Source organism: Eublepharis macularius, chromosome 9 (assembly GCF_028583425.1).
Source record: "Eublepharis macularius isolate TG4126 chromosome 9, MPM_Emac_v1.0, whole genome shotgun sequence".
Classification (NCBI taxonomy): domain Eukaryota; kingdom Metazoa; phylum Chordata; class Lepidosauria; order Squamata; family Eublepharidae; genus Eublepharis; species Eublepharis macularius.
Genome location: NC_072798.1, coordinates 55,750,318 through 55,777,910, shown reverse-complemented (window position 1 = coordinate 55,777,910; position 27,593 = coordinate 55,750,318). Strand labels below are relative to the sequence as shown.

The 27,593-nt window shown below is 41.9% G+C and overlaps 1 protein-coding gene across 5 annotated transcripts in view; it reads right to left on the bottom strand.

Moving 5' to 3' along the window:
• The window catches only part of PPFIA2 (PTPRF interacting protein alpha 2), a 366,803-nt gene that overhangs the window by 253,328 nt on the left and 85,882 nt on the right, over positions 1 to 27,593 (bottom strand). For 2 of the 5 annotated variants that reach the window (XM_054988851.1, XM_054988852.1), the window contains exon 1: positions 16,351 to 16,431. The exons of the other annotated variants lie outside the window; for them this stretch is intronic. In XM_054988851.1, coding sequence (XP_054844826.1) covers positions 16,351 to 16,431 — 81 coding nt within the window. Of the gene's footprint in view, positions 1 to 16,350; positions 16,432 to 27,593 lie in introns of those variants that run through there. 5 annotated transcript variants of the gene reach the window in all.

Sequence of the window (27,593 nt, the reverse complement as noted above, 5' to 3'; positions counted from 1 at the left end):
ACCCACACAACTGTTCCTGGTGCCAGTGGGCACCACCCTACTGGGCCTGGCTTGGTGCTGATCACCACTGCCCCACTGTTATTTGCCAACATGACCCCCCTGCATCATTTCTTCAGGAAGTCTCTCCCCATGGAAATTCATCTATCTCCTTCTGTTGCCATCTTCTGCCAGCATCTGAATAGTTTTTGTTTTGCATTCCCTCAGTGATGTCTCCTTTCTGCTTAATATTTTAACTATTATTTTTATATTTCTTTATATATTTTAGCTCTGATTTTAATTCTTTTAATGATCCATGCACCCTTTTACCATCATGGAACAACATCTTATTAAAATGTTTGTATTTCAGCCTTGCCCTTAACAAAGTATATCAAGGTAGTTTACTAAGGAAGCAACCACCAGAAAATAGTACCGCACAAAATCTGTCCAGTAACATAATTGAACATGGAAATAATAGTTAACCAATGGAGGAATTATTAAAAAGTTGTCATGTGTGTGCCTACATCAAGAGATGGACAGTTGTATTTCATGCTGTCAGGTGCTCAGGATCACATGTCATATTCAATACTCTCTGCAGCTGGAACTAGGCAGCTGTAGCTGATGCTGTTGGGGTGATGCTGTTATTTGAACTTGGGGTGGGAAACTGATAACAGGAGGTGTTTGTTCCTGTTGTAATCTCTCCCGGGTCTGGGAGCCTGTCTGACCTTGAGAAATCCATGAATCACACAGCCTGTTTTCCTGCTTGCAGAGTTAGAAGAATGATAGGAGAAGGGGGGGGAATTAGGAGTAGCCTTGGGGAACCTATTTCTGCTTGATACTTGTCTGTAGCCACCAGTCCTAGCAAGGATGGCATAAGTGTATGATACTGGCATCTTATCAATGAAGAACTTTTACTCTGAAGTGAAGTCTCATGAGAGGTGCCTGGCATCCTTACACATGCCACCTGAAATTAGCAAGGAGACAATTTAGAACCCATTGCAATAGTCCAAACTCAAGGTTACAGAAGGATAGATCCATAGCTAGATCAGCTGAATTTTTAAGGGAAGATAATTTCTAGACAAGATACAGTTGGAACAAAGCATTGTTGACAGCTGCATTTCCTACTACAAGAGCTCCTAAACTGTTCACAGAGTATGTTAACTAGTTAAGCACCACTCTGTATAGAATGGAAAGTATAAGGCAATAGCCATACCAATCAGCCATCATCTCTGTATGTAATCAGTTATATATTCGATATATTGTCGAAGGCTTTCACGGCTGGAGTTATATATTCAGTTACAAGTATCTGATTTCCTTTTGAAAATTACTACATTAATATGTATATGTTTTGAATCTCACACCTACCTGTGTGTTGCTCTAGTCCTTGGAACTGGTAGATGGATCTCTTGGTTTCATATGAGGAACTGGGTTGCCTCCACATTTTTAGAGTGATTATTCTTAGAGAATATGATTAATGACTAAGGCCTGGTAGGGTTGTACTGTGCTGATGACATATCAGCTTTTTCTTTGAAACTGGCTGAGACTGTGAGGTTGACAGGCTGGTTAAAAAATCCTGCTTGACCCTGGGTCTTTCACAGCGCCAACATCTGATTTATCATTTTTTTTAGAATGCCAGAATTGCAAAAGCAATTTGCATATGTGGATTAATCCTGCATTGACATAGAAACAGATCTGAAGCACATATGGTTTGGCATCAAATCAGCAGTATAATACCTCAAATACAAATTGGCATACTATCCTGGAAGCTATAAAGAAAGGATTTTTATAGGAATGTATTTTTATCAAGACAACTAAGCACATAGCTTCCTACAACTGCTTGTTTTCATACAGAAGTTTTTTGGTTTCTTTGATGATTAAAAAGTGGCTTAGCAAGAACAAAATGCAAAGCCATTCATAACTTAGAAATGAAACATTTTTAGCACGTGTATGGCTTTCGAGGGTCATACACAACTAAAATCTTCACAATGCATATTTTTAGCTCCCTTTTGCCTTTAAGACTAAAGCTATAAATCTTAATCCCAAAATGATATTTTATTTATTTACTTACTTATTTGGAACATTTTATGCTGCCTGTTCAGGAACCTTCCTGAGGTGGCTTACAAAATAAACATAAAAATAAAACATTAAAGATACTAATTAAAATCCAGCTTTAAAAAAGACCCACCAGACATAAAAACATAGATCATATAAACAAACCACAGTCATCTTGAAAAATAGTTTCTAGACAGTGATAAAAAACCATAACTCTCTAACATAAAGCCTTGGCAAACAGAAACTTTTTGGCCGGATACTTAAAAGAAAGCTACATAGGTGCCAAGATGAGCCTCAAAGGGAAGGACATTCCACAATAGGGTTGCCAACTGTGTGTTTGATAATTCCTGGAGATTTTGAGGGTGGAGCCTGGTGAAGATGAGGTTTAGGGAGGGGAAGACATCTCAGAAGGGTATAATGTCACAGAATCCACACACACACACATACCCCAAAGCAGCCATTTTCTCCAGGGGAACTGATCTCTGTCATCTGGAGTTCAGTGGTAATTCCAGGAGATCTCTAATCCTCGCTTGGAGGCTGGCAACCCTATTCCACAAGTGAAATACCATTACTGAAAAAAGTTCTTTCCCTAGTTGCCACCCACCTCACATCTGGAGCACATACAGCAGGGCTTGTGAAGCAGTCCTTAACTGTTGGGCTGTACAATATTGGAGGAGCTAGTCCAAGAACCCTGACTTCAAGCCATTTAGAGCTTTAGAGGTGATATGTTATGCTTGACCTGTTACTGAACTGTTGTTTCCTTCTAAGCCCCCTTTAACACTAGTTAGTCACAGTGGATTCCCTAAACAGCCATGTGGTGTCAATGAAAGGCAGAACTTATCAGTTATCTGAAAACACAAATCAGAAATTTGTATCTAGTGATTTGGTTCAAAAAGTCATTGAAAACATGACAAGTTGGAAATTTTAAAAGGTACTTCATGTCAGCTTTAGCACATTCAACATCATTCTAAATCTCAGATACAATTCATACATGCAGTCTCTCAAGCAAGCTGCTTAATGGAATTGAGCAGGCATAGTTCCATGTGCAAAGTAGGGATGCCAGGCCATTGCTCGTGCTCTGGAGGAGATTTGGTCAGTTCCTAGAGTGTAAGGGTGGGAGTGACTTCCAGGAGTGATATCAAAACATCAGTGATGCTTTCTCCCAAACTCTGCTCCCAAACAGATGTCAAGATGTCAGCAGAGTTGTCCCCCCCTTTTCCTGCTGCTTCTCAGTAAAGCAAAAGGGCCATTGGAGGCTGGGGTAATATGAAGTCATGTGTGATCACATAAATTTTAACTATGTCAACCATTTTTTCTCCTTCTGGAGATGTGTAATGGTGTAGTAAAAATCATGCAACTCATGTGAGAAGCCATTCACATCTAGTCTGCAGTGGAAATGAGAAGGAAAAAGAAAATGTCAGACAATATACCCTGCAAAGTAGATCTCACTGCTCATTCATAGTAACTAGGATTGCCGACACTGGCTTGGGAAATTCCTGTAGGTAGTGGTGCCTGGGGAGGACAGTTCGGGGAGTGAGTTCAGCAAAGATATGATGCCACACAATACAGCCAAATTTGACCCGGATTGGGCCCAAATCAGCCTGGAACAGGCTGCTGTGGCACAGGGGAGCACTTCCCTGCCTGGCAGCAGCCTGATCCGGGCTGTTTTGGGCCCTTGGGAGCCACGCCGCCCGTGAGTGCACCCATGAAACTGCCTCCCCCGCCAGCCAGGTAAACAGGGGCGGAGGGTGGAGGGTGGCGGCAGGTGATCCCCCACCCCCAGCGGAGGAATGGCAACCCTATCTACAGGCAGAGGGGAAATGGAAGAGGCTAGGAAAACAAGCACAGGATTCAATAAGTGTATGTGTAAAGTATCATCATATTGCAGCATTTTCTAAGTAAGATACATTTAGAGGTGGTTTGACATTTCCTGCCTCTGCTTAGTTACCCTGGACTTCCTTGATGGTCTCCCATTCAAGCACTAATCAGAGCCAATCCTTCTTAGCTTCTGAGATCTGATGAGATTGGGCTAGCCTGGTTCATTCAGGTCAGGGTGTTTTAGTCTGAGGGTGTATCATATTTACATTAATAAAATTGCTGACATGCTGTAACCTTTCAAACAGTCCCTACCTGCAGTCTGGTGGCAACAGCAAAGGTCATGCCACGCTTTCCTCATTGTATAAAAGGAGAGTATGAACAAGTTATTAAATTACTTCATGTTAAGACTGTGTTCATGAGGCATAGAAAACCCTCAATATGGTGCTTTCCTCATTTTGTCCACTCTCATTAGCAGTTCAGGTGAGTGTTCTATTTGTGTTTCCCTTTCTTTCTTTACAGTTGAAACCTACTGCCCCTTTAAGACAAGTCCTTCTGGCTTTCTCCCTAGGTTTGGAGTCAGCCTACTCTAGTTCTGCCTCATCTTCAGGAGGTCAGGTGTAGGTTGTCCTTAACAGGTATTTCTTCCTTGGGGTTGCGCCCAGCTTGTTCTGTTTGGCCAGACCCATCTTTTGACACCATGTTCCAGGAAGGGCCTCCAAGCAAGTCTCTTGCACCCCATCCCTAGGAAGCTCGCCCTCCTCTTTGCTGCTGCCTTCCTCCCTCTCCCATGCCCCTCTTGTGGTGTTCCAGCCATACTTAAATCTGGTCAGGCTAGTGGTGGTGCAGGTCTGACACATGGCCCCCCATGGCTTCCCTCCCTCACAGTAAATGTATACAACATTTTAAAACTCCAAAAGCAAAAGCTGAAAATAATTTGTGCTGATAATTGTTTTTCAAAATCATATCCTCCACTGAGCTCCCTCCCGCTCCCAAATTCCGCCCTCCCAAGGCACCACCCCCAAATCTCCAGAAATTTCCCAAGCTGGAGCTGGCAACTCTAATTGCTAGCCAGCACCGAGCTGATTTCCTGAAGTTTTGGTGCAGGTCAAAGCTTGGATATGGTGAGCAGCAGTGTGAGAGGCTGCTTGGGATGACAAACGCAGCCTTGTCCAGCCTTGAACCTGCCTTTGAACCGGCCTTGTCTGTGAATCTGCCACAGAAGCCTTGTACTCGGCAAGGAATATCTACTTAAGAAAATTTATACCATGCCTTGTTGTCCCCATAAAGATATGGGGTATGCTCTAGTCCAAGGTATGAACTCTTCCCACAAAGATCAGCACGGGACTACCTACTATCATCTGAGAAGTGTCCTATGGCACGCATAATAGTCGTCATGGGAGGCAGTGCATTGAGGGAGATTATTATTTTTGTTGGTAAGCTGTTTTTGAACAGTTCTTCTAATTAATGTGTCCCTGTTAATTTTCAAAGAACCTAGGATTTCCCAGAACATCGTATAAAACCTTAATATCATATATGTATTTGATGTTTGGCAAGTTGGCAACATTTGACATTAAATGATCTTTTCAAATCTTAAAGCATTTGATAGTTAACATGTAAAGGTGTTTATTCTGTGAAAACACATGAGATTCCATCTTTGAAGCCTCACATAACCAAAACAATCAGCAGCAGCCAGCAAGCCTAAAGTCAGTAAATCTAAAACATTTGAATATTTTGAGCTGAAAGTTTCACATTCAAAATACAAATTTCAAAATTATTCCTCCAAAAATGAAATTGGAAAAGAAATCAGAGAATTGCAAATATTAGCAGACATTTGTTTCAGCTCTACCAGCTTTTGGGAAATGCAAAAGTTACCTCTGAGTTTACAGAGCTTTTTGGTAGCCCACACTATCATTATAGCCCTTTAATTAAAAAGACAGCTTTCGTCAGGATAAGGTGGCAACCGCTGAAATATGAAAACGGTGTGCTAACCATCCCTGAACAATAGCTGCTGCCAACAGATGCTGGCTGAAGTAATTTGATCTTCTAAAAGAGAGAGCGTGGGGGGGGGGGAGGAAGAGAGAGGGAGGGGGAACTAAGTTAGAAGAATAAAGGGAATGATAAATAATAAAACAAAACATTCCAAAATGCAAACAACCAAGTAGTAGAGGAACATTTCGGGCATCAAGTTTCAGCTATTGCAGCCCAGCAAATCAAAGAATAAAAGATGGTCCAATTCCACTCAATGTATGAAAGGCGGCAACATATTGGGAGGAGGGAGAACACTAGAGGATCAACAGATTTGACATTTTTGACACAAACATGCACAATCAGGCCTACTATTTCTAACCTTATTTTATGCCAGTTAAAGTATCTTGAATCTTTTCCTTGTTTTGTATGTACATATGCCATCTGTGAATCATGAGAATATCACGGCCTATAACAGTTGTCTGGGGAAAACAGGAATACTTTTTTAAAAACTTAAGAGAATGAACACTAGTATGCACACATCAGGATCAGGATTACTGGCCCCTAGGGTTGCCAGCCTCCAGGTGGTATCTGGAGATCTCCCGGAATTACAACTGATTTCCAGGCAACAGAGAACAGTTCCCCTGGAGAAAATGACTGCTCTGACAAGTGAACTCTATGGCATTATACCACACAGAGGTCTCTCCCCTCCCCAAACCCCACCCTTTACAGGTTCCACCCACAAAATCTCCAGGAATTTCCCAACCTGGACATGGCAACCCTACTGTCCCCACACCCAATGTCACCACATCCACCTGACATTCTGTACACATTTTAAGTGTAGCAGGGATGGACTAGGAGGAAAAAAGAGCATTTAATGTCAAATGTCAAAAGCATCCTGGGAAAAGACCCAAGTACACACATCCCCAAAGAAGAGAGGGGTGAACAGCCTGCCCAGCCAGCCTTGCAGCACACAGCTGCCCAGCATTCTTGTCCCTCCCTGTGCAGGGCTTGCCTGAGCCAGGCACCTCAGGGCTGCCACCTTGTGGTGATGGCTTAGGTTACCAACTCATATTTGGGAAATACCTGGAGATCTGGGGTGGAGTCTGGAGAGGGTGGTGTTTGGGGAAGCGTGGGACCTTAGCAGGGCACAATGCCATAGAAGCCACTCTCCAAAGCATCCATTTTCTCCAGGGGAACGGATCTCTTCAGTTGGAGATCAATTGTAATTCTGGGAGATCTCCAACTCCCACCTGGATCCTGGCAACCCTATGATGGCTCATGCCCTCTACATGCAGAGAGTGGCTGAAGTAGTGGCCTCCTAGGCCACTGTCCAACCAGGACCATTGCTTAATGGACTATTTGATGTGTAGGCTCTCTTCTCACAAGTGGACATGATTCCCTAGATCTGTTGTGTGCACAGTGCTACTCACTTGAAATTAAAAATCTTTTAAGATGCATTTTCTTCTATAATTTAAAAATACTTTAAAAATATAGACAAGAGTTTCTATATGTACAGTACAACATTGACAGAGGAACCACTGGATACAAACGGACTATTAACAGCATTTAAAAAAAAATATACCTGCAAAATTCTGAAAAAGTATCTGGGCTGGAACTTATATGGTAACAATGAATCTTATTGCATTAAGAGACAACATGCTATATATTTATAAAAGATACATTGTGATGTATTATATTCTGGTTTATTGGGGTCAGGGAAAACCTCTGCTCTACTCTTCCTTTTCACAGATAATGCGACCTTGATGTCCTCCCACCATAAGCAAGGATTTTTTTTCCAATACAAATACGACCATTATGCAGATAGTTCTATATAGTAAATCACCAGTACCCACAGACAAGTTTAAGATACTTATCATGTTGTAAATATATTCCGGGTCACTGTGATGAAAATGTACATTGTATCAGCTAGTTCCTTTCACAATACAAAAAATAGATATTAAGTGCTGACAACTAGGACAAAGTAAGTAGTTCACTCTCCAAAAGCATCAATAAAGTATTATACTGCCCATACGTTTGTAGCTGGTTCTGTACATGTGTCACTACAGGACATTATCAGCAATTAAACCTAAGATTCTTGACTAAGATGCAGAATGCTAGGGATTTTTTTGAAGGGCAAATTCAAATAGTATTTTAATGACATATTCAGAATTGGAGTTAGGCTCCTTAATATTAGGGTTAAAGCAAATTGTATTGGGAAATCAATCTGATAATCATTTCTTCCGGGGAAGATATTTACAAACTAAACTTGAAAACAAATAACCTTTTTATAGAAAGAATGATTTCTTATCACAACACAGAAGCAGCATCTGTGTATTTTACTACCATAAAACTATGGCCATTTTCACACGTCTTACCAGCTCCAGTGCGTTGCACAATGCTCCCGCAAGGACAGCGTCTTCCTGGCACGATTTCCCGGTTCTCGTGCAAAATTGTGCCAGGAAGACACTGTCCTTGCGGGAGCTTTGCATGATGTACCAGAGCTGGTAAGACGCGTGAAAACAGCCCTTATCAGCTTAATGTTTCAAATAACTTAATTGTATCTATTATACAACTTGTACAGTTTTTACTTCCCCCAGACATTCCCCCAAACATAAATTAGGAGCTAAATCCCCATTCTCTCTCTCTCTCTCTCTCTCTCTCTCTCACACACACACACACACACACACACACACAAAATGTATAAAGATAGTTTGGTGCAAATTTTTTGTCACAATTCCCAGCCACCAGAGCAGATTGAACCCATGCTCAATCAACTTGAAGGGCAGCATACCATATTCATTGTTTAATCATACCTTTAGCTCCCCAGTTTCCAAGATGCTGTACGCCTCAGGGATTTATTGCAGTTTAATAAATGATCCATAATTTCCTTGTTTTAATACAACTGAAAACATTACAGTGCAATATTCTATTATTATATTTCTTTAAGGGCTTCCCTTATAGGCATTTAGTAAGCAAACAACAAGCTAAATTAATATATTTTCTACTTTTCATTGCCCGAGCAATAGAAAGTTCATGGTAGCTTTCCACCTTTGCAGGAAAGCACATTGAAGGCTAGTAGTATCTTAGAGCCAAGCTACAAGTGACGCCTGACACAGGTTGGACACTTGTCAGCTTCCCTCAAGTTTTGATGGGAAATGTAGGCCTCCTGGTCTTGCAGCTTGGCTCTCCATTTAATTGAAGTTTACAGAGTGGCAGTCTATGGGAGGGAGAACATGCAGTCAGGAGGGGAGTGCAGGTGTTGGGCTCTCACCGGGCGCCCCCCTTCCCCTCTGCTGAATGTGTGTGTGGGGTTTCTGTAAACTTCAATTAAATGGAGAGCCAAGCTGTAAGACCAGGACGCCTACATTTCCCATCAAAACTTGAGGGAAGCTGACAAGTGTCCAACCTGTGTCTGGCGTCACTTGCAGCCTGGCTCTTAGAGAATGCCTCTTTATTTACATAAGTGTTTTTATTGGGCCACAGAGCAAGCACAAAGTGTAATAGTGCTAGCCCCAAACTGCTGCTATTTAACTCACCACACACTTTTTCTGGATTTAGGCTTGATTCTCATACAATGTTTTGCACATGGTATGGATAGCAGCCATATACTTTTCCAGCTTGGTTTCTATTGGTGAAGCTCAGTTAATATAAAGTAAAAATGGAAATAAGAAATTCACCATCTATAACTTGAACTGCTGAATGAACAGAATAATCATTTTTCATTCTGAATAAACAACATCCTAGATTTCAGTTAGAAACAACTTTTTGACTATAATCCTCCTTTGGTCCTGAAACTGAGATAGTTATCCAAGGGGGCAGAATTATCATGTACCCCTTAAGTACATGTTTTGTAACCCTGGGTTCAGTTGAGAGTTGTTTTATTTTAAAATAAACCAAAACTAACATTGGAAAACTACCATCAAAATTGCATTTCCTCCCCTTTCCTTATTAATGTATGTTTTCCTGTTTTAATAATAAAAATTGTGTAAAATGTAACTAAAAACCATTATGAACAAGCATCTGTCCAAAAATAGTTTTTGTTTGGAATTTGCCAAGTGTGGAAGGAAGGAATGCTGCTTGTGTAGCTACTGAGTAAAGTGTCACCTTTTAAAAGGGTGTTAAAATTGAAGCTGCAGACATTTAAAAAGCACTGGAGACTTTACACATACTTCACAAATTAAATTTTATTATTGTTGCTTCTTGGGATTTTTCCAGCGGAATCCTGTTCCATTAAACATAATTTGGACAATGTACCAGGCTCAAAACTCATTTACATTAGAGGAAGCATAGCATGTTCAACTATGATTGCTATGTATAGACCCATGGCCACTTATTTCGGGGGCCTTAAGTCACAACAGAGGTACTCTCCCACCCCTCATTTGTTACTTCTGGTACCAGCAGTCGCTGCTGCTCATTCTGCTCACTATCTCCATCTCATGGACCAGACAGATGAAAAGGGCGAATGAGGGTCTGGCCAGTGGAGGACACTGCTATTTCTACCCCTTACCATCATATGTTCACCATCCCCAGATGGGAATTGGTAGTAGGAGGGCAGATTTGGCTGCTCCTCCTCTTCAAGGCTGACCACCCATCTCCTGTCCACAAGTAATAATAACAATATTTGATGGCTGACAGAAACTTCAACAGAAGCTCAATCACATCAATGCTGATATTGAGCTCTAGGGCAAAGCAGTATGTCCTGCAAAGGAGGAGAAAGAAGTGTTTTGCCTCAAGACAGTTGTATAGACAGAGAAAAAACCTGAGTTGTACTGGAATACTGATATAGCTGGAGGCATGGGGGAAAGCATGCAAGTAATTAACACACTTAGGTTATATGCAATCACTTTCAATCACAGTATTACAAAGATAGTAATAATTTACTGACAGGGATTATTTATTTATCTATTTATTTAAATCTTATTTATCTAATATGCAGCTAATAAAACAGCAAAAGCTGCAAGGTCAAAACATCAAAAGCATTCAAAATGTTAAAACCAATACCACAGATACCCGTAAAAACAATAAATGCAGTTAAAAGCCAACATGTACAATTAAAACACATTCTTGCACCAAATTCCCTCTGGAACAGGATAGTCTTACATGCCTTCCTGAATGTGGCAAGTGAAGTAACAATATTGACTAGGGTTTCTAGGACAACACTGACAACCAGTAGGGGCGGGGGGAAATTGCAGGTGGCAAGGAGATTCCTACCTTTGCTCATGCATCAGTGTGCATGCACTCAGGCAATGTATAACATCACTTCCAGAACTGATGCCATCACATCATCACCACATCAGAACAAATCTGGTGTTTGGACAAAATACTGGGGCTTCACCTTGTGACATGATGTTGTCATTTTACAGTGTACAGGAGGTGATGTTGTTGCATTGCAGGTGATCTTATAACATCACCCAGAAAAGCCAGAAGCAATGGGGATAGTCCATTTCTTCTCCCATAACCAGCTGAGTAGCAGAGGGTGACCATGGGTGAGAGATCCCCATCCACAGCAGGGGAATAGAAACCCTAATTTGGACTTGTCATTTATAATTATCAAACTTGTAAAATCATAATTAAAAGAAAATCCTATAGTCCAAATGAACTGCTGAAATGTACATGCATTTCTGAGCACATGGTCGCAAAGAAATTGTTTATATGTAACACACAAGCATAAGTTTTATGGATATCATGAATGGCCCAAAAGACAAATTAGTGGGTTAAGGCTTGATTTTCCTTGGAAGCTAAAATGACAAAGGTAAGACTACTGGATTTTGGTCACATCATGAGAAGACAAGACTCACTGGAAAAGACAATGCTAGGAAAGGCAGAAGGCCATAGGAAAAAAGGAAGATCCGGCATGAGATGACTCAATAAAGGAAGCCACAGCCTCCAGTTTGCAAGATCTGAGCAAGGCTGTTAATGACAGGATGTTTTGGATGTCATTAATTCATAAGGTCTCCTTAAGTTGGAAGTGACTTGACGGAACATAGCATGCATGCACACACACCTATCTACTCAGGCTGTATCTTTATTGGAAAATATGGCATTATACAATTTTATGTACAAGTGAATAGCACAACTGTCACAAAATGACCAACTATCAATATGAAGAGACTCCAAGGTATCCGATATTCATTGCTATTGATTAGGCATGTTATATAACAGCATCAATGTCAACCAGTCGTTCCTGCTACATGGTATCTATGCTTTCCTGTGCTATAATATTTAAGATTTCTGTTTTAATTGCTTTGACTGAGTACTCACTACAGGAAAATCTTTGAGGGAATTGTTTTCATGACAACAAGCAGTTCAGTATTTGATAAAACATGATTAAAAGTTAGAGGCAGTTGTTCCTGTACGTATAAGTATTTCAGCTGTTTTCAGGTTGGACATATATGTATAAATAATAACATTACATTCCTTGGCAATGTAAACAGCTTCCACAAATCTCAATGTTTTGGAAAGCATCAGAAACAGTATAGAAAGACGCAGACTAAAAAAAAAGATGGTCAGATAAAGCTATTCATTTTCATTCATGCTGCAAATGAAATTTAATTTTATAAAATTGAAACTAATCTGCAGAACAGATTAACATAACCAGCTGGAAAAAAATGATGCACAAGAAAAAAAGAACATCTGATTATGAATACTTATGATGGAATGTTCATAATGTTAGAATATTTAAACCAAGAAGCTGTATAAGATATACTGATATATCCTATTAACTGAATTCAAGGGAATGTAGCAACTAATTAACACAAAGAATAACAATGGAAAGGGGTACGTTAAAGGATACTAGAATGAATATACAAGCAGCATTTTCATAAATGTACATGGATTTTATTGTCTTCTAAGAATAGATTTTATAAAGAAATACTTTTACTTTTGGCTCTGCCTAAGAATTGAACGATGGTAGCTAAATTTATATATGGAAAATATGACTCACATGCCTCTTCTCTTGTGTTTAACAATGTCTTATTTCTTTTTGAAATGCACATATAAACTTGAGAGGCTATCAGCTTCTTTTAGCATATTGCCTCCCTTTCCTGGCAGAGAACGTTGAATATGCAAATACCATAGCCTTATTTCTACCATTATAAAAATCACGCTTGGATTAAATAGAAAACAAAATTCACATAACTATTCAGAAATTTCCAGTTACACAAATTTAAGCAATTGAAGATTAGAGGGCTTTATGCAGCATCCCAATTTTACAAGATGCTTGGCAGATGTTAAAAGTTTAGAAGACGTATAAAGGTTAGAAAGGTTGCAGGGAAGAAATTGTGGTTAGCTGCTGGCTAGTGTAAGAAATAGCAATATAGTACATATATTAAACACAAAGAAAAGTAGCTGTCTCCACCCATGATATTGCAAGCTCTGAAATTCCTATCACACAGATTTGCGCAATGCAAAGAATGGCAGGTTCAGGTTTACAAAGCTGTGGTGACAGCCTAGTAAAACAATAGAGATTGTTCTGTTCCAGGAGTTGGACAGGATGCTTCCAGTTAGCCAAGTTCTACCAATGCCTGTTGTTTGTTTACAGTTATAGTAAACCTCTGAATGCCAGACCCAACAGGCAACTTCAGGGGATGACCTTGGCTTCTATGCCTATGCCTATGGCTGGCCCTCCATAGTAACTGATTGGCCCCTATGTGATACAGGATGCTGGACTAGATGGACCACTAGTTTGATCCAACAGAGCTGCTCTTATGTTGTTATAATTTGCACCCTATTCTCATTTTCTGCTTATGCCCTCCTTTCACCCATAGAAAGGGAGCTGTTTTGCCAGTTCTTCCTTCCTGCAATGGACCCCCACACTGTCTTGCTGTTTGTGAAAGTTCCCTGAACCCATTGAACAGAATTTTGTGGTGGTGGGGGAGGTTCCAGTGGACTACAGTGGGAGGGGAGAGGTGGGGAAAATCCCATTCTAGGCACTTTGTAACTGTAGAGCTAATGTAACTGGACCAAAAGAATGGGGGGAGGGAAGCATATAAAGTGACACAGAGCTGTCCCCAATCTGCTTACATGACATTTCAATTGTACTGAGTCAATTCGTCTGTGAGATTATATTAGTCATTTGTATTGAGTCTACTGGTGGAGAAAGCTATTACTAGTAGAGTAATGCTGCTGACACAGTGCTGCTCAATGGCATATTTTTTTAGCTCCCTAGTCCTGATGCATCTCTTGCTTGTTATATAGGGTTGCCAGCTCTGGATTATGAAGCTCTTGAGGGTGGATCATAGAGAGGATGGGGTTTAGGAGGGAGTCCATAGAGCAGCCTTTGAAGCAGCCATTTTCTCCAGGGGAACTGATCTCTGTGGCCTGGAGATCAGCTGCAATTCTGAGAGATCTCCAGCAATCATCTGGAGGTTGGCAACCCTATCATAGCATCTGGCTCCATGTCTAGGTAACTAAATTCAAAGTGAGATTTGATGAGGAATAGCTTCCCACCCTCAACTTCCATATAGCAGGTATGCCCTAATCATTCTATCCCAATGTTTATAGAATAATAGCATCTTTCTATTGTGACAGAAATGGTTAATAGGAGTTAGTGATATGTCAGGCTGTAGAATTAATTTGAAACATGACCAACTCTGGATTAGCTGTCATCCCCTGCCCCCGTAACACCCCTCCTCCTTCACTGTTTGGCAACTTATGTTTGCAACTCTGCAAAACATGGTCTCAAAACACTGTGAAATGGAATTAGAGGGAGGGGCTGCTTTTTAAAAAAAGGTTAAAAGTACCAGCAAAGCTAAGATCATGTCTATAAAACTAAATAAATCAATTATGAAACAGTCAGTACATTTTTTCATTTTGATGACTGATCTAATTAAAGCTGACCATCAATATTTCAATGCAAGGTAATATACTGAATTTTCAAATTTAGATCTGGGCTGTGAGTAGGAGTGACTGATGCATTTACAAAGCTTCAAAAGGGCTAGAACTTCCTAGCCCATAGAATTCTCATTCTATGATGCGTAGATTATCTGGCATAAAGGCACAGGAGAATCCTTGAGTGCATCTCTTTATCAAAAGTTGAAGGAAGTCCAAGCACAGTCTGCAGAAGCCTGGGATTGTGGCTTTTGGCTGCCATCCAGTGCCTAGTTAGTTACACCCACTAATTCCACTTAGCCTGTGGTAATTAGACATGCATACCTAGGCAAAGGTTTACAACTACTTCTTTCCAAAAATGCGGCTCCATCTCATTTGATATCAAGAAAAAGCATTTTCAGAGGGGGAGAGGCCATCATATCAAAGAATCTGAAAAAAACCAGGAGGAGAGTTTAGTTTTGATGCTGTGCGGGGAAAGTAACCAATCTGTAAATGACCGGCTTTGGAACAGTCAGGTCTCGGAATCACAGCCAGGATCAGTAGAACATCACTGAGAGGAAGATAACACACTGTTTCAGACCAGCTCTCAGCAATCAGTAGACAACTAGACATCAGTGTAGGAAAGGGCAGGATGGTAGGGTTAAAAATAGCATCACAATACAGTAAAAGAATAGGACTAGAAACAAACACAGAAGTTTATCTGAACACTTTCACAGAGACAGTGGGTTAAATGGATTGTTTTGCAGGCTATAGATTTTAGCATTAGATTCCTTGTTGAGTTCCATGGGGAAAATTATGCATATATAATCATATTATTAAAGACCCATCACAGACTATTATTTTGCAACTGCCAAAACCCACAAGGGATTCAAAATGAAGAACAGGGAGCTTTATTTTAATCCCAGGCAAATAAAGATGATGAAATGAAAGAGGTATTGTCATTTTAAATAATGCAACAACAAATAGCTGAAGAGTTCATTTGTTCCCCTTTCTAACTGAATATTTTTTGGGGGATGGGGGAGAGAATAAACCCCCCCAAGGAAAATTATGTATTTTTAGGGAACCATAGCATCAAGGATTTCATTTATTAAAGTGACAAGGAAATAAAAAGAATATTCCCTTGCCTCTCAGACACACCAAGAAATTAGAAATAATTTCTTACCTTTCCATGTACAATAGAAGAGCACTCCACACATTTTAGATGAACTTGTCTCTAAACTAAAAACCCTGATCAATCTAACAGTGGCTCTATGCTGTGTCTTTTCATGCATGCCTGTTACTGCCATCTAAAATTTTCCAAGTAAAAGCCAGGCATTAGCAGCTTGGTTTTAAGATTTTATCAAACTCCTCCTTGATCAGTATAGCATGCAAACTTTCAACAAGCATTCTTGTTTATTTTACATTAGTAGCACAATGTTACAATGTCAGATATGTTCTTATTATTTACTAATTATAAAACTCCACTTCTAAGAAATGACAAAAATCTAAGCATCCAGTATGGGTTATAAAATAACACTGAAAAAAAATATGTTCTTTCCAGTCTCATCCAAAATTACAGATAATCTTCCCTTTAGCAGTAGCACCATGATATTATCAGCAAATTTGTTATTTTCAAGTGTTTACTGTTCAAAACCTCATACCTTGCCCCTTTTCTAAACTTTTAGCAAATAACTTCTTAATAATGTCAATAATTAAAGTTCCACTTACCTGGAAAGTATAAAGCCGAGTTCCATTGGGAGGATGTATCTTAGGGGACCCAGAGACAGTGCTCATATCTGAGAAAATCATTTCTGTTCACATACACAATACAATCCACAGGGAGCTACAGAAGGAGGCAGAGCAGAGTGCTTCACTTATGGACAAATCCTTCTATACATTTCAGGGAGGCTACTGTACAAATTAACATCTCCATCATTCATGCAGAGAACTCAGCGATAGCACTTGGATCCCTCATGCCTGCATTTGTGAGCTTAGCTGAAAAGTCATCAATCAACAAGCCTTTAGTTCAGCAAGTTCTTTAAAAATATATAGATGCAAGAGGAATAAAATAAAATTAAAAAAAACGGGGGGAAAAACAGAACGACCTACAGTCAAATGTAGCTGGTGTAGGATCTGGCAATGCTTTGGACCCTGCCCATCTGTTCTCAGTGATAATCACCTCCCTCTTCTACAGACTAGCAGAGTGATTATGCTAAGCACCCCTGTTAACTGTTAACACACAGCTACAATTTCAAGCAAGCCTGCACAGTGTAAGACAGGGGACCTCTTCTGACTAACTCGAATCATATCACATTTAATATAACCTTAATAGATGTGGATGGCAAAGACAATATTACTGGTGCATAGTTGCTCACAGCCATATAATTTACTTAAAGAGCAGGATGTGTATGTTCCCACCAATCATACAATACATTTTGTGTGTGTCTAATAAATAATACTGATCCCAAGGGAAGAAAACTGGAGCAGTCCACAGAAATACAGGCAGTTTACCAGATGAAACTGAGCCTCCTTAAACACAGTCTCTTTCCTTCTAAAGTTCCACAGGATACAGTATTATTTATAAGCATGTCTTTCTTGTACATTTGCCTCTTTTAAGTCTAATGCTCTGCGGTACAAAATTATAAAAGAGGAGCACTGGGCTAGTAATGACAGCGATGCATTATTTTGAATGAAGAACATTTGTCACAGCCCATGTTTCACAGGAACACCCATCTAAAAAAAGCTTTTATTTTGTACAAGCTGCAAAGGTTCATTATACTACTTGTTCTCTTGCTGCCAGACAAACCCCCTAGTTTGCAGTAAGAGGAAAGTATTAAGCATCATATTCAAATCCCTTGGCATTTTTAACAGTGACAAGATGTGCTTTCTTTTATACTTAAATTGAGAGGTGGTGCTTCAAGTAAAGGTGAAAAAATGCTTTGTAGAATTTTTTTGTGTAGTTTTTACTGAACATTTTAAAGCTGTACAAAACATTGAGTGCAGTGCAAGTTTGTGACCAATAGGCTTAATAAATGTATAACTTTTAAAAAAATGGAATCAAACCATGGGATTCTTGGATGTCTCATATCCTCCTTCTATACTTGATTTTGATTAATTTCAAAATGTTAGGAAAACATTATATTGTGTATCATATAAAAGGGTTGCAAAGCATTAGCATATTCCCATATGAACACCAATGCGTTCCTGTGTACATGTGCATGCCAACTTCCACAGCTGTCATCATATAAAAAACTGAAGGGCTATCCACAAGGATTCCATGCATTCCCTAATATTTAACTCCTAATCCTTAAACATGCAAATCTCACATTAATCAATGCAAGCATCAGAAACAGGCATTGTTAGGGACGCACAAAGGATCCCTACAGGAAGGATCACAACCAGCCACACATTCTTGGGTCATGGTAATAGTGGCATTGGCATTTTCCTTGCAAGAACTGGGTCTTCCCTCCCCTCTGCGCTTGACATGAATGCCATCACTACACAAGAGGAGCCACTGTGGTGCAGTGGCTATAACATGAGACCAGGATATGTGAGACATGGGTTCAAATCTTCAATTTGCTATGAAGTTGACTGGGTGGTTTCAGGACAGTCAAAAGCCTTGGCTACTTGACAGGATTGTTGTGAGGATAAAATGGGAATGGTAGAATTTATAAGTGCAGTTCTGGGCTCCTTGAGGAAGGACAGAATAAAAGGTTAGACAGATAGAGGTAGTGGCTACACCTGTTCCTCCAATGCCAGAATGTAAGAGGGCTCCAGCTGCTGTAAACTGTTCATTCACATGCCTAAGTAACAATGATGACTGCTACAAGCAGCAACTGCTGCCACCACCCGGAATGAATGGCATCAGATTTTGTTTGGGCAATAACATCCAGGAAAAGCTGCTGTCATCTTCTTGCCTGTTCTTCTTGTCTGTGTCATAGCATCAGAGGAGAGAGGATGCTCCAGACAACATCTTATCAAGGGCCTTCAAAGCTTGGAACTAGTCCTGAATGTAATATTTGTGAATGGTTATAGTTCTTCCAAAACAGCTGACAGGTACAACATACGGTTGCCAACCTCCAAGTAGGGCCAAGTGTTCTTCTAGAATTGCAAGGAATCTCCAGGCTACAGATATTGGGTCCCATGGAGGAAATGCTTCCTTTAGAGGATGGACTGTATGGCATCACATCCCTGCTGAGCATCCTCCAATCCCCTAATTCCATCTTCCTTAGATACAATGTCCAAATTTCCAGGAATTTTCCAAGCTGGAGTTTGCAACCATAGGACAAGAAATAGTCCAGAAACATTTACCTATCTACATTCCTTACTCAATCAAACAGGCACCAGATACAACTTTCCCCCCATTCAATAACCCCCATTCTCATTCTTCAAATGGAAACTCGCATGAAATAAAAAATCTATTAAAAATTCTTAGGTGGTGCATTGTTCTATGTGGTGCACTAGCACCCTGTCTTTATCTTCTAGGAGTGTACCAGTGCAAAATGCAGGTGATCAGATATTTCAGTACTATTTAGAGTAAAAACTATTCTATTAAAATTAGCCTAAGCTTGAATCTTTTTCACCTATATTGTAGCTTTACAAAGGAATGAAGAAACAGATCGTTTCATAAAAAAGCTTCCCCTAGCCTACACTAATCTGATTGCAGACACATACACTCTAAACAATTGACTAAATATTTTAACAGGCAATGGACCAAAGACTTTCTTTTCTAAGAACAAGGTTATATCTGCCTTTAGGCTATGGATACTCCCCCACATACTGCAGAAGTCCAGTAGGGGGGGGGGTGCACTGAACATCAAGGAGAAAACAAAAGTGATATATTTTATATAGGCTGTTAGGTCTTAAAGATTTTTTTAAAAATGAGATTTTTAAAATTACAAGCTTGGCTATCACACCCACACTTCTAATGTCAAGCCGGGACATGGGCAATAAGGATAAGGATAACCAAAATCGGGACAAGAAATCTCCATTTGTCATACCTGTGTACATTTGTGAAATTTGTCAAAACCACAGTTTCAGAATTTCTTTATTTTTAAAAGGTACACTAGGCAATCTTAAGCAGAGTTATGCCTTTCTAATACCATTGACTTCAGGGGACTTAGAAGGGTGTAACTTTGTTTAGGATTGCATTGCAATATTTCAAAATTCAACCCGTCAGAATGGGTTCTTGCTGAATGCACTTTCATGGAAACACTGTGGTTTGCAGCCAGTATGACTATTTTGGAAATGGAAAATGTATGAGATTGATCATACTGAATCAACCTGACAGGCTCCTCCTCACCTCTGCTCCAGGACAATGATGGAGAGGATCTACAGTTGCTGGCGCCCAGGGCAACCGAAGACTGGCCACTTACATGCGCGCAGCGTGCACTCCCAGCACTGCATGATGATGTCACTTCTGTGATGTCATCACGCAGGGCGGCATGTGACGCCCCGCAGCAAGCTGGCTGTCCCGGTACACCGCGGAGCTGGCGGTGGCAGCGCGAGTGGCTGGGAGGCTGCCCACACCATTTGCCTGCTCCACAGGACAGGGGGCGGCTGGATTGCCACGTGCCCCCTGTCCTGCGGGGCAGGCGAATGGCGCGGGCGGCCTCCCAGCCACCTACACTGCCTTTCACCTGCCCCGCAGGACAGGGGAAGCGCGGCAAGGGCGCACCCTGTCCTGCCGCTCGTGTGCTCCTGGGGCTGGCAGCTGCGCCTGGTGTCCCCTCTTTGGTGGCGCCGGGGACAGACTACCCCCCTGCCCCGCATCGATCCAGCCCTGATTAGAGTTGCCAGGCCTCCACAGCTATGGTCCTTTGGAGAGAGTATGATTGCCACACATGATAAACTCTGTAGCCCTGGATACATAATAGGTTTGAGTTCTGGAGCCAAGTTTCTTGGAAACATAGAATTTCAAAACTCGAGAGGAATTGGAAAAAGTCCGACTCATAAATCTTATTTCTCCAGCTACTTAAGTTCCATGCCAAGAGCATTAATTGTCAATCTGCTGCCCATATCTTATCTAGATTCACCCCCCCTCCCCGTCCAGGATGCTACTTCCACTTTTGGATGCTGTGACTTCCTCCATTGTTCCACACTTCCTCTTATTAAACTTTCCTTGAGCACTGGGCAATTCAACTTTGGAATTGTCTGGAAGACGATTTTTAGTTACTTCATTTGTACAGCATACAATTGCTTGAGTTGTAATATGAGGTGTCACTGATGTCTTATTTATGGGACACTTCTCAGTAGCTGGAAACAGCTGAGGGGAATCCACATCTAAAAGCCTGTTGCATCTGATTGCTTTTTGCCACCAAGAGTTTTAGTCTTAGATGCTCTGACCGGTCAGTCATCAATGCTTGTTCATTATGTGGCAGAGCTGAAAATGAATTTAGAGGTTCTCTTCAATAGAACATTCAGGAGAGAATTGTATCAACAGCAGATTGTGTGGCTTGGGAGAGGAAAGTCTCCAGTTCATCGTCCATTGACATCCATTGAGTCATCCACCTTTATTCCTATAAGATTTAACGAGGAGAGGTTCAACCAACTGGTTTTTGAATACCCGTTCAGGGAAACTTTTTGTTTCATCATTCTTCTACTAAAAGTGAGCATCACTCTTTGCATCTGGCTGTAAAGAGGTTCCACGTGAGTTAAATATATTGAGCTCACTTTCATACCAAAGAGAGCCATTAGATGGTCCAAAGCCCTTCTTTTGGAGCTCCACTGGGGCATGTGGCCGTTATACTTGCAGACTGTTATACTTACTCTATAGGGCTGCAGTCTTAACTGGAGTTGGCTCACTTTCTCTTGGTTGCCCCAGTTGATAACTTTCTTAGTTACTGGTTGCTGCATTGGGGAGACTAGATTACTAGTATTCCCCAATTCGGATTTAACTTCTCACACCTCACTCCCAAGCTGTTTGTCTCCTTTGGGGTAAGTAGGGCAATCTTTGTCTCCATTCTATTAATCCTGTCAAAAATCATGTCAACAGTTGTGGCAATCAGCTCAACAAACTAAATTAGTTCATTATCCACAGCTTTGGGACTATCAGGGCTTGTTGCTGGGAGACCCTTATTAGAGACCTGTCTCAGTACAGAGTCATCTTCCTATCTCTCCAGCATAATATTATCATTCTCCTGGTCAAGCAAGGGTGCAAATTGATTTGGAATTGCAAAGGATGGAAGAGATGATTCAGGAATTAAATAGTCACTCATTTTTGTCTGTTTACTTGCTGGAAGAGGAGGTGAAGACTCCTCATTTTCTCTGTTCCTTTTAAAACCGCCCATCATAACAGTCTCCTTTTAAAAGCCTTTAAAATCTTTAAAACTTAAAAAACGTAAAACAGTTTCACCCCTCATCATAGGGCTACTCTCATTATAGTTTCCAAATCAGAGTATAAACAACCACTCCTGGCTACAGGCGCCTACCAAGCAGGTGTTCATGTGCTCATCTTTGCTTCTGATTTAGAGTTAAATCACTAAAACTACATTATAGATGTGCCTTAGCAATATAAGACTACTAACAATGAGACACAGACATAGACAAAGTAATAATCTCCAGATGGTGGAAGGTCTGTAGTGGTGAGTTCCTACAATCTGGTAAAAACTGTCATGGTGAATACAGGGCAAGCCCCTTGATTCACATTATGGATGCCAGTCCCCCAGCCCCACTCACCTGGATGGCAGTGGGGGCAGAAAGGGAGAGGGGATGCAAGCTGGGATCCACTGGAGCATGTGGTGAAACAACGTGTTCACTCTGGAGGCCCTGATGATGCACTTTTGGTGGAAAATTGGAAGGTACAGGACCCCAGCAGGGCCAAATTGGCTCCAAAGATAGAGAAAATGCTATGTGGTTGATTTGGGCCCCACTGAGGCATCATCAGGCCTTCGGGGAGTGTATGTATGTGAAGAGCATGGGTTGGGGTCCCATGCCTGCCTTGCATCCTCTCCTCCGCTTCTGAGGTAATGAGGGGCTGGCAATTCTAATTTGCATGCATGCCTAGCTCACACATTTGGCCATGTGAAAATATACGAGGCATTAATTTAGACATTATAGCTAAAGCATTATTTGCATATCTTCTCTGGGTGCTACACTGTAACACCAGAAACTGTGTAATAGGAAAGCTATACAAGGAACATTTTTTTCATTTTCCTAAATGCACAGTTCTATAGAAGGTGTCCCATTAGGCATGCCACATATTATCTTGTGCATATTTCATTCTGTGGCTCTCTTAGGAATGCAAATGGTAATTTCCCAATATATAATTATATTGGGGAATCAGACACAACATAATGTTCATTTTGTTCTGTGATTTCACACCCATAAAGTATTTTGTTCTGGTTCAAACACTTTTCAAATTAATTGATGCAATTACTAGATCATACAAAGTACAAATACTTCAGTAAATTATCCTAAAAGAAATATTAACCTTACACATTAAAAAGCTAAATCCAGGCAGGAAATGCTAGTCAGTAGTAATGAGTATGCATGTGGCTTCAAAATATGACAAATATTGTCACCTTTTCAAATACCTGAGAAATAAGGACCAACTATAACATTGTATAAAAGTGCTTTGTTGGTAGCATTTTGACACATTATGCTATTATAAATACTCTTTATATTAAAAACTTTCCTGTAAAAACAAGAATTTTAGAATGTTCACTTTAACATTCTATAAACTAGAAAAGTCACAATATGGCACTCCCAACCAGCGGCAACAGATGTTTTGCCGGGGGTGGGGCGCAATTTGCCTCCCTGAAGGAGGAGGAGGCAGCTATGCTTTCCTGGCCATATGGGAATTCTGGAGGGGGTGGAGCAAGAGGCCTTATAGGGCTGCTCTGCCCCTCAGTGTCTCATTTGTGCCTCGTGCTCGGCCCACCTACCTCACCCTATTTCAGTGCAGGTTTAGATGATCACTGTTCATCAGGGCCAGGTAGGATTTTTTTCTTTTCTCTCTGGCAACAGGGTGAGTTTTTTGCCTACCTTGCGCTGTTTGTATGGATACATAATTGGTTAAGGTGGGTCTGTTAGGAGCTGCATCTGGCAGGTTAGAAGTTGGGGAACATCAGTGGGCTGGTGAGACCCCTTGGCATATCCCCATTGGTGGGGAATTGGGGTCTGTCAGAAGTGGCTGGCTGCTTTACAGCTCAGTTGCGGGGACAGATGCCCTGGTGGGAAACCCCTGGACAAACCAGTCTCCCCCCGCAGCTTTACAGCTGGGTGGGGGAGCTTTAAGGGGGGCAACCACTTCGCCTGGCTGGGCTGGGTCCCAGCCATGTGCATGGATGGCTCACACCTGGGGCAGCAGGAGCTCGCCCAGACAGGTCAGGCCGGAGGTCTAGGAGTGACCCCAGGGCTTGACCTGTACCACTAGTCAAGCCCTTGCTGTGTTGACAGTTAGCAGAAGCTAACAGTGGTTACTTTTTGAAAAATATTTACATAGTAGACTGGGGACTGTAACTACCAAACAAAAAATACCAAGTGATACTAATATGTGGTTTTCTTACAATTTTTCTTCTCTTTCATTTTATGTACTAATGGGGATATACTTTACTGACATAAATACTTCATGGAATTAGTAGCAATATTACATTAGAAAAGGATAGCAGAATGTTAATGCTTAGTTCATTAAAAACATTTTTATCCCACTGTGATATTAGTCACAAGACAGCTTATATTAGGTACAAACAATAAAAAGTAGAAAATGATATAGACATGCAAGCCAGTTGTAAATAAATAATCCATCAGAAGTTAAAAATACTAGGATGAATTTTAAAAGAAGGGTAGGTGCCAGATGAATATGCCTGGGGAAAGCCTTCCAAAGTTTGGTTGTTATCAACAAAAAGGTCTTGTATCTGATAGAAAACCGTCTCAGTTTAGGTGTGAGACCTCAAGAAATACTATCGCATTTTCTTAGCAACTTGATTACCTAAATTATTTCTTTCCATCTCTCTCTAAGTGTAAGCTAGGGTAGAACAAAGGAGAAAGGTACACAAGAGGTCAAAATAGGATGGCAAGTGGTGGAAGACTGGGATTGGGAGGAGGAGACATGGGGCACACCGTCAATGCAACAGCATTATGTCACTTCCAAGGAGAACCCAAAAGTTATATCTTTTTGCTGTAAGAATTGCCAGAATCTCCACAGAGTTTCTGGCAATTCCTAGAGTAGCATAACATCACTTTTGGGTACTGCTTGAATAAGCAAACTGGACAATGAACATTCTCAAATACTTGCCCAGGCAGGCCAAAAGACAGTTCAAGTCAACTTGTTCCTAGATGCAAAAAAACCCACACAAAAACAACAGATAAATAGCTACTAGACAGCGCTTGATCATTAATAAATATTAAAGTAACAACTGAAACAGCCATCTGCAAAAGGAACAAAGCTTTCCTCTGAAAATTCAAACAATTTTCATATACTGGCTTTTTTTTTTTAAGACTTATCTTCAGTCACCAAAAATTTGTCAAAGCCTAGCTTTAAGAAGCAGCCCAAAATTTAGGTGCCAGGCTCATTTTTCAGCCTTTTTAATGATCATAGTTTCTAATTATTGCTACCACAAACCTAATCTTAAACTCGTCACAGTTTATTGAAATTTTATTCAAGTTATGGCAACTGCTGGAATTCATGAGGATAGTTTAAAAGCTCAGTTGAATTTTACCTTCTTGACTGATTGTTTTCAAGTTCTGTAATGCCTTCTTGGTTTGGTGTGGTTTGATGCCTTTGGTTGCTCCACCTCTGTCACAACTAGGGTAGCCAGGTCCCCCAGAGGCCTAACCAGGGATGGAGGATGGAAGAAACTGAAGGAAGTACAGGTGCCCGTGCAGGGCTTATTTTTATCATTCCTGGCATGACAAGGAAGCCCTCTGGAGCATGCTGGAGGGCCCTTGGGGCCATTCCCTGTGCCTTCCCCCCTCACTGGCCAGGTGAGGGGTGCCAAGGGGCAAAGTCTAGGAGCAGGGAATCCCCTGCTCCAACTGGGGGACTGGTATCCCTAGTCACAACTTTTAAAGTGGCAGTTTTGGCATTGGGCCCATATCCTTTTGGGAGAAAGCAGAACCTGTGAGTAGACATGGGCACGATCTGAATTACGATTTCAAAAAGTCCCCGATTTTGGCATTTGCTCCATCGTGACTCAGCTAATCGGTTCTGTCCACGGCAACCGATCCAGCAGTCGGGAGTTTGCTTGTTCAGGACTTGATCGGATATATCGGTTTCTGTTCGGAATTGCAGACACTCAGGTACCAGTAATTAATTCCCGGGGCAACAGAGTTGGGGGGGGGGAATGAACTGTCTTTGCCCTCCTTCTGTCACCCTCGAAACACGAATGGAAGCCCAGCTTTCCTTGATTAGTAGGCTTCCTTCCAACCAGGGAGCAGCAACCCAAGGGAGGGAGGGGGAAGGGGGTGGGCACAAAGGAAAGACAAAAGGCAGTGCAGGAGGCTGGGAGGCCACCTGCACCATTCACCTTTCCCCAGGACAAGGGGCGTGTGGGCAAGCCAGCCACCCCTTGTCCGGGGGAAAGCCAAAAGGCAGCGTGGGAGGCCATCCGCGCCGTTCGTCTTTCCCCAGGACAAGGGGGAGATGTACTAAAACAGATGACAGGATTGCCCATTGAAAATAATGGGAGAGGCTTGAATGCCCGTTGGAAATAATGGGAACCTGGAATGCCTATAGACTTGCACGGGCTCCATTGAAACACAGAGCAAAAGAAATGGTGCAAAGAAAACGTGGAATGGATTTTGAAGGAAACTCTCTGGGCCCAGATAGACTGTTCTGGGACTGGATTGACAGGCCCCTGAGTGCAATGACGGCCCCTGGGTGTGACAGAAGGGATCTGGGACTGGAATGACAGGCCCCTGACTGTCACCCAGGGACCATCTTTCTAGTCTCAGAGCCCTTCTGACAGACCCAGGGGCCGTCATTCCAGGTAGGGGCCTGTCATTCCAGTCCCAGACCCCTTCTGTCACACTTAGGGGTCGTCATTCCTGTCAGGGGCCTGTCATTCCAGTCCCAGAGCCCTTCTGGCAGACCCAGGGGCCGTCATTCCAGGTAGGGGCCTGTCATTCCAGTCTCAGACCCCTTCTGTCACACTTAGGGGTTGTCATTCCTGTCAGGGGCCTGTCATTCCAGTCCCAGACCCCTTCTGTCACACTTAGGGGTCGTCATTCCTGTCAGGGGCCTGTCATTCCAGTCCCAGAGCCCTTCTGGCAGACCCAGGGGCCGTCATTCCAGGTAGGGGCCTGTCATTCCAGTCTCAGACCCCTTCTGTCACACTTAGGGGTTGTCATTCCTGTCAGGGGCCTGTCATTCCAGTCCCAGACCCCTTCTGTCACACTTAGGGGTCGTCATTCCAGGTAGGGGCCTGTCATTCCAGTCCCAGAGCCCATCTGAGACACCCAAGGGCCCTCATTCCAGGTAGGGGCCTGTCATTCCAGTCCCAGACCCCTTCTGAGACTCCCAGGGGCTGTCATTGCACTCAGGGGCCTGTCAATCCAGTCCCAGAACAGTCTATCTGGGCCCAGAGAGTTTCCTTCAAAATCCATTCCACGTTTTCTTTGCACCTTTTTTTTTTTTGCTCTAATGTGTTTCAATGGAGCCCATGCAAGTCTATAGGCATTCCAGGTTCTCATTATTTCCAATGGGCATTCAAGCCTCTCCCATTATTTTCAATGGGCAATTCTGTCATTCATTTTAGAACATCCCACAAGGGGTGCGTGGGCAAGCCAGCCGCCCCTTGTCCTGGGGAAAGGCAAAAGGCAGCGCGGGAGGCTGGGAGGCCGCCTGCGCCATTTGCCTTTCCCCAGGACAAGGGGCGTGCGGGCAAGCTGGCCGCCCCTTGTCTTGCAGGGCAGGTGAACGGCGTGGGCAGCCTCTGAGCCACTCGCGCTGCTGCCAGCTCCGCAGCGCACCAGGACAGCTGGCTTTCTGCGTGGGCAGGAGCGACTCAGGAGCATGCGCGCGCAACAGC